Source organism: Myotis yumanensis, unplaced genomic scaffold (assembly GCF_028538775.1).
Source record: "Myotis yumanensis isolate MYYU_CA2020_CCGP unplaced genomic scaffold, mMyoYum1.0.hap1 SCAF_24, whole genome shotgun sequence".
Classification (NCBI taxonomy): domain Eukaryota; kingdom Metazoa; phylum Chordata; class Mammalia; order Chiroptera; family Vespertilionidae; genus Myotis; species Myotis yumanensis.
This window is the reverse complement of record NW_027223775.1, coordinates 6,068,315-6,082,673: the sequence shown is the minus strand read 5'-3', so window position 1 is coordinate 6,082,673 and position 14,359 is coordinate 6,068,315. Positions and strand designations below refer to the sequence as shown.

At 39.5% G+C, this 14,359-nt stretch overlaps 1 protein-coding gene across 1 annotated transcript in view; it reads right to left on the bottom strand.

The window, feature by feature from the left end:
* Window positions 1-14,359, bottom strand: part of OFD1 (OFD1 centriole and centriolar satellite protein) — a 66,041-nt gene that overhangs the window by 48,364 nt on the left and 3,318 nt on the right. Inside the window, 9 exon segments of the mRNA XM_070402633.1 lie at window positions 3,743-3,782; window positions 3,784-3,834; window positions 3,836-3,909; window positions 4,542-4,678; window positions 5,918-6,025; window positions 9,409-9,496; window positions 11,672-11,719; window positions 11,721-11,784; window positions 12,009-12,103. Of these exon segments, the coding sequence (XP_070258734.1) occupies window positions 3,743-3,782; window positions 3,784-3,834; window positions 3,836-3,909; window positions 4,542-4,678; window positions 5,918-6,025; window positions 9,409-9,496; window positions 11,672-11,719; window positions 11,721-11,784; window positions 12,009-12,103 (705 nt within the window).

The window sequence follows — 14,359 nt, the reverse complement described above, 5'->3', positions numbered from 1 at the left end:
GCGCAGGCGTACCATTTCTCTCCATTAATACTAGCAGAGAATATTTTAGCAGCCAATGGCCACGTCATTAGTCTTGTACTGACTTGTTTGGTATGCGCAACAGGAAATACTTTGCTTTTGGAGAACGAGAAAAGTAGGTTTATTTGCATTGTGCTTATTAATCTGTGCAGTTATTCCGTGTCTGGGAAGTTAATGTTCAATGAAAAATACTAATTTTTCTTAAAACGTTCTATTGTTTTTTGTTAACGATTACTCATTTATTTCAGCCCTTTGTATTCAGCATGGCTTTATTGAAATAAACCTTTCTATGAAAATTGAAGCTTTTGTTTTGCAGCCCACATAAACTTGGTTCATGTTAGTGTTTGAAATGCTTGACCTACAAGCACTTGGTTTGGTCTACTTCAATTCCAGGTTGCCCACTTCAGCAGGACCCTCAAAACAGCTTGAGAATCCTGTAAGCTTCTGAGAGCTGCTCTGCTCCTTCTCCAACCCCCCGCCACCCAGCAGCCATTCCATACCTCTGGTCCTCTCCTCAAGGTCACTTATTACTTAATTCTCACATCTACTGCAATTTTAGTGAGATTGTCTCATGCCCCTGACTCGGACATTCACTTCCACTCTTCCTTCCAGTAATCTCGAAAAAAGAAGTCTTAGTATCCTTTCCAAAGCTGATTCTTCCAGGTGTATTCTTGACCGCAGTCCCTACTGGTCCTCTAGGTTAGTGATGGTGAACCTATGACACACGTGTCAGAGGTGACACGTGAACTCATTTTGGGTGACACGCATCGACAGAGACAAAAAATTGCATAATTCAAATATGTGTCTCTCGCAACGGCCAGAGTTGGGCATCAATTGAGTAACATTATTACTCACGTTACTCATGATCAATAATGCAATTCTAAAACCGGATGTAAACATGTACATCAGTGTTGCGTAGCAAAGATACATAGTGAAAACATCCAAGATACATTGTTCTAATATTGACATTAATATAGAAAGGTTAAGAATTGCACTATAAAGAGATTAATCTTTACTCAAGACATTTTATTTTCACTTGAGTGACAAAATGCCCAGTTCTGGAAATGGCCTTATTATTGTCAACATGTGCTTCGGGTAAACTTCCCATGCGTTTGGGTGCATTCAGCAAACGGACACACTTGATCGTCATGTTCGTTAGGAGACAGGAGTGGGAGGGTAAGAAGAAAAAGATATACAGTGCAACAGTGCTCGACGAGACATTCTGCGTGTCGGATAATTGATTACAGCACCATATATTTGTTGGTTATACATACTATTTTTGAATTGCTTTGCACCAGGAGTCAGTGCGACAACACTGCAAAAAGTTAATAGGTAAGAAACCTATCATCCTTTTATAAAAAATGCCATGATTTATATTTATTTATTTTTGCAGCCTTGTGATGGAGAATCAAAAAAATAAAAAAGCAAGATTGAATGATAAAGGAAGTGGAAGTAGCAGTAGCTGACCCTTTCAAGACATATGGACTGAGATGTATGGGATTGTTGACAGAAACAACAATTCATTGTGCATACTGTGTAATGAAATGGTAGTAAGCAGAATGTGGAATGTAAAGAGACATTTTGAAACTAATCATTGTCAGCTCTTGAAAAAAAGTATCGATGAAAGGAAGGAATACATTTCTAGGCAGCTACACCTCTATAAAAGTCAATCAAATTCCATCATTAAGTTTGTAAGATGCTCTACAAATTTAACATCAGCAAGTTACTGTATTGCTCACTCCATAGCTCAGCATGGAAAAGCCCTCAGTGACGGAGAATTTATTAAGGAAATATTTCTAAGATGTGCACCAGCTCTATTTCACGATATGAAAAAAACAAACATGATGTTATTAAAAGAATTTCTAAGTTACCACTCAGTAGAAATACTATCAAAGACAGAGTAACAGATCTTGACAAAAACGTACAAAATCAATTGAAAAAAAGAGTTAAATAGTTGTAAATATTTTTTGATTTCTCTTGATGAAACTACTGATGTCACATCAAATGCTCAGTTGGCCATTATTGCTAGATATTCTGATGGTCTCACGAGAGAAGAGTTGATAAAGTTAGAATCAGTGCCAATGAGTACATCAGGAAACCAAACATGTAAGGTTGTTATAAAAACATTCAGTGACTTAAACATTGATATCTCTAAAATTGTGTCAGTCATGACAGACGGGGCACCAAATATGGTGGGAAAAAATGTGGGATTCCTGAAATTGTTTATGGAAGCTATTAGACATCCACTTGTACCTTTTCATTGCATTATCCACCAGGAGGTGTTGTGTGCCAAATCGGGATTCTCAGAATTGAATGATTTGATGTCAGTTGTAACAAAAATTGTGAATTTTATAGCTTCTCAACCCCTTCACAAGCGCGAATTTTCTGCACTTTTACAGGAAGTTGATTCAACCTACAGTGGACTACTGATGTTCAATAGTGTGAGATGGCTGAGTCGAGGTAAAGTACTTGAGCAATTTGTGGAGTGCTTTGAAGAAATTATGGTATTTATTGAGAATAAGGATCTGGCAAACTTTCCTCAGATCAATGATCATAAGTGGGTCAGCAATTTGATGTTTTTTATAGATCTCTCTGTTCATATGAATGAACTGAACTTAAAATTACAAGGTTTTGGCAAAAATATTGATGTTATGTTTGGATACATCAAATCTTTTGAAAGTAAACTTAAAATTTTCAAGCAAGATATTGAAACTAAAACTCATAAGTATTTTCCTCGGATAAAAAAGTATTTCAAGAAGGCCACTACAACGAGTGTAATGGAGTCCATACTTATGTACCAGAATATAGTAAACTCGTTCTTTGAACAGTTCAGTGAAAGATTCAACCAATTTAGAAGCCTAGAACAGACCATTAAAATAATTATCTGGATGTAGTTTACAGTACTTTGGAATTGAAGGATTACCAATAGATGCAAATTGATGATTTAGAGATGCTACTTGCAGATTTTCAAGGTAGCATTTGAACTCATGTGTTTGTCGACTTAAGGTTGAAACTTGAAAATCCGGAATGAAATCATTTGAAAAATGAAGAAGAGTGCAACTACGAACAAGAAATTTTGAGTGCTTGGAACAGAGTTCCTGATACTTTTAGCAACATAAAAAATCTAGTGATGGCTTTGCTAACATTTTTTTTCATCAACATATTTTTGTGAGACTTTGTTCTCAGCATTAAATAATATTAAAACGAACAAAAGAAACTGGCTAACAGATGATGTTAGTGGCGCTAGCTTGGCTTTGAAGTGCACCAAATATGAACCTGCAATCGAAGAATTAGCAGACAAACTTCAGCACCAAAAAAGTCACTAATTTCTAGTTTTCGTACCATTTGATTATCATTGTTTTTATTATTATTTTTTCCTAAATGTACATTGTTTTTCTGTTTTTGTTCATTTTACACATATTTTTTGGTTGATTTTTCTTTGTTAAATGGCATTTAAATATATAAAATAAATATCAAAAATATAAATCTTTTTTATTATGGTTGCAAATATCAAAAAATATTATGAATATTTCTATATGTGACACGGCACCAGAGTAAAGTTAGGGTTTTTCAAAATTCTGACACGCCGAGCTCAAAACGTTCGCCATCACTGCTTTAGGTCCTCAATTGTTCCAGCAAATGTCCCATCTCACCCCTGGACTTTTAGCAAATCTACTAGCAGCTGCAGAAAGGAGCCACCCAGTAAATGATTTTAAAATATTGCCTCCTAGTGCTTTTGAATTCTCTTAAGGAACATCTTTTCCCAAGAAGGCTTCAGATTTTGCTTGACAAGCTCTCTCAACATCATTCCCAAACCACTAACTCCTTCTCAGATTTTCCTTTCTCTTCCATTTTAATTTGTACTACCTCAATATTTTTAAAATGCTTCAACTGCAAATTGACTACAAATCATTGTAAATAATAATACTAATCAATTAGTAACAAATTCTCCATGTTTAAGTTCAATATTCATTAATTATACAGGGTATCCCCCCCAAAATGTATTCACATTCTAACAGCCGATAGCTCAATTGTGAAAATGTTGCTTTAATATACACTGCCTTTATAATTATTCAAGGTGTGTTTATATATTTTTGGGACACCCTATATTTATAGTTTAATTCATCTTTAATTTAATCTCATTAACTGTTCCTGTAAGACTCATTCAAAAGGCAAAAAGAAACAACAGCAAGTAGAAAGAAAAATAATAACATGCACAACAGTATATATCATATTAACTATATAATAAAAGCCATATATGCAAATTGTCCCCTTCACCAGGAGTTCGACCAGGGGCGGGGCTGGCCAACTACCTGCAGCCCCTCCCCCCAGACCAGCCCCACCCTGGCAGCAGGTGGCCAGGGAAAGGAAGGCCCCACCAGCAGGTAGCCACTAGGGACCCTACACATGCATTGGGTCTCTAGTTCATTAAAGATTCTAGATATTTTCCTATATACCTCAGATTAAGAATGAAAAGATAAACAAAAATATCACTTTTGTTAACGGCAACAAGATAAACTTACCCTTTCATGCATTTCTGCCTGAAGATGCTGTTCTAGTTCTCTCTTATATTCATTTAACTTTATTTCTAAAGTTCTTAATGTTGGATGCTGAGGGTAATCACCTGAAAACTGATCATCAATATGTTGAAGCTTCTCAGCTATTAAAAAAACACAAACAGGGTAGAGGACTCAGGGTAGGTGAGCAAGAAGTCTGTTCAAAAGTGAAGAGTACAGGGATATGGATAGGGGGGCTCTGCAGTTTACTCTGAAATAATTCCAAAAATTGAGATAGATTACTGGATGAACAGAAAGTGATCAAGCAAACATAATACAAACTTAATGGTGAACTGTAAAACTTTGAACTTTCTTGAATGTTGGAAAATTTCCATTATAAAAGTCAGGGGAAAAGAACGCCAAACGTAGGTCAGAAAACAATGGCATCTCTTTCCAGTCTCTAAGTGCCAAAGAGTTCTTTTATGGTCTTTGGTGAAAGCTGAGTCAAATGTTCAAAACACTGATCTTAAAATGAATCAAAGATTATTAGTTTTAAGTCTTCCATTTTACAGAGGACACAGGTGCCCATACAGTATAGGTTACTCCCAGAGGGCTTAGCGACTACATAATGGCATAATTGGGACTAAAGCCAGGTCTGCTATTTCTCTCATTCCAGTGCTCTCTCCATCAGACCTGAAGCCCTCAAACCAAATGTGGATCAGAATCAAACATTAACAGAGTGCAAAACCCACACGAGAGTGCAATCTCAATCATGTAAATACCAGTGCCCACTAAAAAGTATGCACAGGAAAAAAGGCTGGCAGAATCAGATTAAAATATTTGAATTTATTGTCTAACAAGTTATTGCTTTTAATGAGTAAGGAGGAGCCAGGATCAATCACAGCATTTTAGCCACCTGTTTCCCTTCTGAGCATACGCCTAAAGGCAGGATGGTACTGTATGTAGAAAGGCTGTACATGGAAAAGGATCTGGATCATGGACCAGAAAACTTGAACTCCAGTATCACTTTTCCTTCATCTGGTGACCTTGGTTTCCTCAACTATAACATGAAATGATGGGCCACTGACTTCTCTAGTTTTCCGAAACGCTAATAGTCTAGGATCTCCTCATGTTAATGGCTATAAGATAAAGTTAGATGAGTCACAGGAAAGAGCCTCCCAGTTGAGGGGTTCGACCCAACAAACAAGAACATGGGCTTCTGCATCCACCTGGTGATCACAGAAGGAGGGGCAGCACTGAAGATAGGATTGTGCTGACACAATGGGAAATGAGCACCCCACCTGCACACAGTTTAGGAACACACACAACATAGGAAAGCAGATCTTTTTCTTCATTCAAAAAGAAAATAGAAACCTGAAATCATGAAAAAAGCCTGAAATTACCAAGAGAGTCTTTGCTAGGCAACATTGGACTTGTCTGAGTGTCCATGTCACAAGTCTCTTTAGCCTGATGATATTCTGCCATTTCTTTTAGAAACTCCACGAGAAAACCTAAAAAACACAATGTACATAGTTTTGTCTCACAACTTTCATTAAACCATTACTCAGTCACTTTATAAATTTTGGACTTATAACATTATTCTGTTTTACATTATGTATCTTTGAAGAATAATTTTTGAAGGAAGTCCTTCCCAAGCATGATACAAAAATCTAGAAGTGATAAAGAGAAATATTTAATAACATAAAAATTAAGAACTTATATATGGCATGAAATAAAGTCAAAAGATAAATGATACACTGGAAGAAAATATTTGCTATAATGAGGAGAAAGCACACTAACTTTCATAATATCAAAGAGATCTTATAAATCAGTAGGACAATTTAATGTCGATAAACAAAATCCTAAGAAAATGCAAATTAATACTAAAACAAAGAGGTCCTATTTTCCCAATAAGATTGCTAAGATTAAAACTCTGATCATACTTGAAGTGCTGACAAGGGAGTGGGGAAGTTGGCAGGTTCAATCACTCAGGAGGGAAATTTGCTAATGTTTGTGTATTCAAAAAGACATGTGTTCTTTAACCTAGTCTTTTCACCTCTAGGAATTCACACAACTACATTTCCACAGGGATATAAAGGGTGTACACTGCACACTGCTTCTAATGGCAAAACCCAAACAATAAAACAACAAAATCTCAATCAACAGGTGGTTAATTAACTATGTTCTTTACGAATAATTCATTTAAATATATAGTACTAGAGGCCCGGTGCACAAAATTCATGCACAGGGAAGGGGGGGGAAGACTGGGGTAGGGGAGTAGTGAGGGAGGACCCCTCAGCCTGGCATGCACTCTCTCCAATCCAGGACCCCTTGGGGAATGTCCAACTGCCAGGATTGGGTCTAAACCGGCAGTCCAATATCCATCTCCCAATCTGGGACCGCTGGCTCCTATCCTCTCACAGCCTGCCTGATTGCCCCAACTGCTCTCCCCTGCTGGCCTGATTGCCCCTAAGTGCCTCTGCCTTGGCCCTCACCAACATGGCTTTGTCCAGAAGGATGTCCGGAATACATCCAGTCTAATTAGCATATTACCCTTTTATTAGTATAGATAGGAAGATATATTGGTGGCTAAAGAAAGCAAATAGAAAACAGTTACGTATAACATGATCTCATTTGTGAATGTGATTTTTCATTTCATAGACATAGACTTTAGGTTTGTAAACTAAATTTTGGTAAGATAAACAGGAAACTCTTCATTGTAGTTATCAGCAGAAAGTGAAATTAGAAAATATGGCCAGAAATTTCTACTTGTTTCACTTCATACCCCGAACTGGAAACTTTTTTCTAAACTATGAGTATCAATTTTAGTTTTTTAAAAGAGAGTTGAATGGACTCCTGCTTCTGCATCAGCCAAATTGGCTTCTTTTCTGTTGATTTTAAAATAGACTGCTTTTTACTTCCTCTAGTGTACAAACTATTCTTTCATACTTGTTTCCTTAAAGTTCTTTTGTCTCCTCCATCTATCTGCTCTGGACATTTTCCAGTCAGCCTGTTCTTTATAACACCTTTTGGGTATTATAATGCTGAGGCCATCCATATCTTAGCAGCCTTGACAGAAAAGGTAAACAATTGGCAGAAATTTTCCTTAGATCACACAATAAGTTACCTTTAGAGATGTGTTCTCCAGCATCAGTTTTTCTAGTGTTGCTACCATTTCTCCATTCTGTAGGCCCCTATTAGTGCCACAATCCCACTTTCCCCTGCTTTCCCACACAAACCCCTCTAAGAAAGATTTGTCTAGTCTTGTTTATTTATTCAACCACATATCTATAGCAGTATGGATTCATGGACATTTACTTTATACTTTGGATTATAACTCATATTATCATATAACTCATTATTTTTATAAACCCAACTTTGGCCTTTGGGAGCTCTTTCAATGTGGATTTTTCTTTTCTTGAACAATTGAGTGCTGGCACTGTAAGATGCTCCAGGGTCATCCTATATCTACACTAATAAAAGACAAAGATGCTAATTGACTGTGCCTTCGCTACGTCCACCAGCCAATCAGAAGAGTATGCAAATTAACCCAACAACGATGGTTAATTTGCATACACAGGCACCCAGCAAAGACTGAAGACACTGTAGAAGGAAGCCAAGCACTGAAGAAGGGAGCCAAGCGGTGGAGAAGGGAGTGGATTGGAGGTAGCAGAGACTGGAGCGGAGCTGAGGCAGCGGACATGGGAGGGAGCCGAGGTGGCAGAGAAGGGAGGGAGCTAAGCGGCAGAGAGGGAAGGGAGCTGATGAGGCGGGGAAGGGAGGGAGCCGAGGCAACGGAGATGGGATGGAGCGAAGCCCACCTCCGGCTTCGCTCCCTTCTCTGCTTCACTCTGGCCTCAGGAAGCCCTGTTCTTGCAGGAATAGGCCCCAGGAAGCCCTAATCTTGCAGGAATCTTCCTGCAACAGGCCTCTGGTCCTATATAATAAAAGCCTAATACGCTAAGTGTCCATTCAACCAATAATATGCTAATGACTAGAGGCCTGGTGCCTGAAAATTCATGCATGGGAGGGGGGGTCCCTCAGCCTGGCCTGCCCCCTCTGAGAGTCTAGGAGTCCTCAGGGCAACCCAGCAATCAGGGAAAGGTGACGCCCCCATCACACCTCTGCTGATGCCACTGCTGGCAGCGCAAGCCTCAGCTGGCCCTGGTTACCCGAGCCTCGGGTGGCCCTGGGAGGCTGGCTGGGCAGCCGACATCCGAGGCTTGCCTGCGCCTCGAGCCAGCCCTGGGTGGCTAGGAAGCTGAGGGCAGGTCCAGCTGCACCGTGCACCTGCCACCCCACAGCAAGGCTGAAAGACTGGGGGACTCCGGCAGGGCTGAAGGGACTGGGTGCCACCATCTTGTGGCTATGGGCACTGCCATCTTTGTGATGGTATGCTGGTCAATTTGCATATTCCCTCTTTATTAGATAGGATGTGCTAAGGCCACTCAACCACTCACTGTGATGTGCACTGACCACCAGGGCACAGACTGGTAGGTTAGCTTGCTGCTGGGGTCCAGCTGATTGGGACTGAGTGAGATGAGACAGTCCGGACATGCCCTAAAGCTCTCCTGCGGACCCCCACCCTGACTGGCCAATCTCCTGCATCCCTCCCTGGCCCCGATCTTGCACTGGTGGTGTCCCTTGGCCTGGCCTGCGCCCTCTCGCAATCTGGGGCCCCACATGGGATATCGTAGAGCCAGTTTCGGCCATATCCCACAGACCAGATCAAGGGACCCTACTGGTGCTCTAATTTGTGCACCGGGCCTCTACTACCTCCATAAAGACAAAAACTCTTACCTTTTTTGTTTTATCAACTCCTGAAATCTGTTGAAGAAAATATTTTACCTTTATGCCACTATTTGGGTGAAATAAAAAAATCAAAGCAAGTTACAAAAATTAAATAATTCTCTCATTGACTTGTAGAGACTGGATTCAAGGTTAATTTTAATAAGTTGTAATAGATCCTGCATAGTAAATACCTTGTAGAAGGAGGAAAAAAAGATTAAGTAGACATATTTTACATCAACATTTAAATTGGAATGTTTCTGAATATACGACTAAGAATCATTCTTCAGATTAAATAAAAGGTATTATATGTTAAGAATGTAAAATTGAAGCTCTTCTTATACTATTAAGTAAATACAATAAACATGTTGAGTTCAAAAGATAAAGTATGGTTTTTGTTTTGTTTTGTTTTAAATATTGATTTAGAGAAAGGGGAAGAGGGAGACAGAGAAACATCAATGTGAGGAAAAACATGGATCAGCTGCCTCCTGCAAGCAAGCCCCCTACTGGAGATTGAGCCTGCAATCTGGGCATGTGGCCCAACCGTGAATCAAACTGGCAACTTTTTGGTGCATGGGACGACACTCAACCAACTGAGCCACACTGGCTAGGGCTAAAATACTTTTCTTGATGACATAAACCTCCAAATACTTCACAACAAAGATGTTAGGCCACAATAAAGATGATATGCCTAACAGAAATGATTAATGGCTTACAGATGCTAAAAACTCAAATATATGAACATGAGTGAATTTCAGGATCTTACCTGAATTCCAGGGTCAATTGCAATAAATTTTTTTTTACATACTATTGCTTCAAAACGTAAATGAACTAAATTTTTATTGTCTTTACAACTTGAGTTGTAAATGACTAAAGTATACTGAAATGACTACAGTATACTGAAAATAGCTTAAACAAATATTTTGGGTAGCTATTCTTAACAGTAAGTATTCTTTACTATCTCTACCTGAGAACACTGATATATTTTCTATTGGTTTTCCTTTAAAGAAAATATTCTGCATGGCATTTTATAATAGTAAAATAGTAGCACTCTACAATCATCTGGGGGAAAGCCTATTAATAGAAAATTTCTACTATTGCAGGAGACAGCCGATCCATGTTTTTCGTCACATTGATGTTTCTCTCTCTCCCTCTTCCTTCCCCTCTCTCTAAACCAATATTAAAAACAAGAAACATACTTTATCTTTTGAACTCAACATGTTTATTGTAATTTATTTAATAGTATAAGAGCTTCAATTTTATATTATTAACATATAAACTAGATTAATTACTGCTCTAATAACTATATAATTGACTGTTGCTCAGGCAATAAGCAAAATTGTGAAACATAATTACAAACTTAGAGACTGATAGACCAAAAAAGAATTCCTAATGTTGATAAATAAAATTTGGTTGTTAATAAATATGTACAGCATATTTAAGTTTTAAGTTTTTCAAATACTAACACTGTTCATGATTTCTTAAAACTTCTGAATATGAAACTTTTGGACAATTACAGCTAATATAAAGAGAATTAAAACATAGGGACAACATAAAGAGTGCACCCTAATGTTACTTATGGATTTTAGGCGACAATGATGCCACCATGTAGGCTCACTGATTGTAAAAATGTTGATCACGGGGAAGGCTGTGCATGAAGGAGGAGGGGACATACAGAAACTGTTCTGTGCAATTTTGCTATGAAACTGCTCTAAAATATTAAGTCAATTTAAAAAATACATGGAAAGTTTGCTATATCTGCCTTTAAGATAAAATGTAATTAACATGTTCAAAGGCAATGGTGTAGGAATATAGTTAAAATAATTAAGACGTGGTAAACATATGTTTTAATACTTGAGGATTAAAACAGGCTTTTTAAAAAAATTAATGTATTCCTTATTTCTCTTATCTAAAGAGCTCATTTTAGAGATCTAGATTTACTGCCCTGTGTTGCCATCTTGAAATCCTGTGACCTTAAGCAAATTACCCACTTCTCCAGACTCTGGTTTCTCATCTGGGACACAGGTATACCTGCAGTGTGACTAACCTAGTGCCAAGTTCATGACAGTCAATATAAATGGCAGGTATGAGTCTTAGTAGGTACATGAAACATAATCATTTCTATCTCAACTTGGCTCAATTCTAGCTTCGAAACATTTCATGATTCTATACATCACAATTTTATAGACTAACTGAGATTTCAAACTGGGTACTCCTTTGTTGCATTATATAACAACTCTATGACTTTTAAGATGATTGAGAAATGAACCAAGCTAGCCAAGGAGCACTGAGATGTTATGTAGCACTTTACAATCATCTGGGGAAAAGCCCATTAATAAAAAATTCAGAAACAGGAAGGAAAACTTTACCTTTTCTTCTGCGAAACCACTTTCTAGAAGGAAAACTGAAAGTGAAAAACTCATAGCCACATCTTTGTACGTGATCAGCCACTAAAGAATTAGAAGCGCCTATTAAGAGGGTGCTCCTGCCCTGGCTGGCTTGGCTCAGTGAATAGAGCGTTGGCCTGGGACTGAAGGGTCCAGGTTGGATTCCAGTCAAGGGCACATGCCCGGGTTGTGGGCTCAATCCCCAGTAGGGGCGTGCGGGAAGCAGCCAATCAATGATTCTCTCTCATCATTGATATTTCTATCTCTCTCTCCCTCTCTCTTCCTCTCTGAAATCAATAAAAATGTTTAAAAAAAAAACAGGGCACTCCCTTCCACTGAAATGGTTGAGGGCTGCATTTCTCCACTCAATACAGAGTGCATCAATTCGTGAATGACCTGCTTTTTCAGTTGTGTCTAGCTCAATGACAAAAAAGAAAAAAACCACAAATGGGAACAAACTTTCAGGTTTGCTGCACTAGGAATACACAGATTTGCCACACAAATTAGAATCTTTCCTTTTATTTCCACAGCTGTTTTAGATCCATGGCCAAAAGTTAGAACTACTTTGCTGCACACTTTGTCTTACACTATGAGATAAGCAGCCCATGGATTCTGGCCAGAGAAGCTGCTTTCACCTGCTTCCAAGTGAATTGCTGGTTAGTCAGAACACATGAAGACTCTAACTTATCTTCCCTATGAGCCCATTTCAGCAGTCTTTGATTCAGATAGCATGTATAAGAGAAAATTCTGTTGTTTCCTCAACTCTCTGTGGATTGATGAAGAATATGAAAATAATATTGGAAGAAATATTGGGTGCTGGTTTCGAGTCTGGTCAAGGGCACATGTCCAGGTTGCAGGGCTCCACCTCCAGTTGGGGGTGTGCAGGAGGCAGGTGACCAATGATTCTCTCTCATCATTCATTTTTCTATCTCTCTCTCCCTCTTCCTTCCTCTATGAAATAAAAATATATTTTTAAAAAATGCACATCCATATATATTATTTACATCTCAAGACACTGTGAAATACAGTAATTTTCCCACATTTTATAAATAAGAAAACTTAGTTTCAAAGTGGGTAATTTTCTTCAAGGTTATAATGTGTTAGTTTTCGAGTTTTAAGAAAACCTCTAAATTAACTGAACTACTGAATATTGTCCTAATCTACTTTGCATATAATCTGGAAACATATTAATTGAGCAGAGCTCAAGACTATGTTGCCTATATCCATGCAACGTATTCATATCAATACTATACAAGCAGGAAACAAATAGAGTTGCTATACCTCTATCTTCTATCCTACACCTGAAAAGAACAAGAGTATATAACTACAAGTACAGAACAGTACTTATACATAAAAAATCTTATAGTACAAAAGACATTTATACTGAGAAGAATATACATGCTCTACCAAAGAGCCTTAAAAAAATGCTTTGCCCTTAGCCAGTGGTCGGCAAACTCATTAGTCAACAGAGCCAAATATCAACAGTATAACAACTGAAATTTCTTTTGAGAGCCAAATTTTTTAAACTTAAACCATATAGGTAGGTACATTGTTATTAACTTAATTAGGGTACTCCTAAGGCTTAGGAAGAGCCACACTCAAGGGGCCAAAGAGCCGCATGTGGCTCACGAGCCACAGTTTGCCGACCACAGTCCTAACAGGTTTGTCTCTGTGGCTAGAGCGTCAGCCTGCAAACTGAAAGGTCCCAGGTTTGATTACGGTCAAGGGCATGTACCTGGGTAGTGGGTGTTTGGAAGGCAGCTGATCAATGTTTCTCTCCCATCAATGTTTCTAACTCTCTATCCTTCTCCCTTCCTCTCTTTTAAAAAAATCAATAAAACATTTTTAAAAAAATGCTTATGGCCTTTTATTTTCCAGGACTAAAGGCCTGATGCAAGAAATTCCTGCATAGGTAGGGTCCCTAGGCCTGGCTGGCAATCAGGGCTGATCAGGTTCCCAGCTTTCCTACTCCCTCATGCACCGCAACCACATGGTTCCCCCCTCCCCCCTTCTTGCCTCCCCCTTTCCTTGCTCCCTCAGCACCCCGCCAACACCAGCTCGTTGCCTGCAATTTTCTGTGCCACCACCTGATGGTCGGCGCACATCACAGTGAGCAATCGAATTCCCGGTCTCCCGGGCTAACCTCCAAGGGAACACTTTGCATATTAGCCTTTTATATATAGACTAGAGGCCCGGTGCACAAAAATTTGTTCACTCGAGGGGAGAGGGGGTCCCTCAGCCCGGCCTGTGCCCTCTTGCAGTCTGGGACCCCTCGGGAGATAACGACCTGCTGGCTTAGGCCTGCTCCCAGGTGGCAGAGGGCAGGCCCAATCCCTAGGTGCAGCCCTTGGTCAGGCTCAGAGCAGGGCCAATTGGGGAGTTGGGGCGCTGCCCCGTCATGCACAGAGCAGGGCGGATCGGGAGGTTGCGATGCCACCCTCAGTCACACTCAGGGTAGGGCTGATCAGGGGGTTGGGCCTCTGCCCCCTGTCACTCACAGAACAGGGCCCATCAGGGGAGTTGGAGCACCGCCCCCTGTCACACATAGAGCAGGGCGGATCAGGGGGTTGGGGTGCTGCACCCTGTCACACTCAGGGCAGGGCCAATGGGGAGGTTATGGCTCTACCCTGTCACACACAGAGCAAGGCCCGTGGAGGAGGGTTGGGGCGC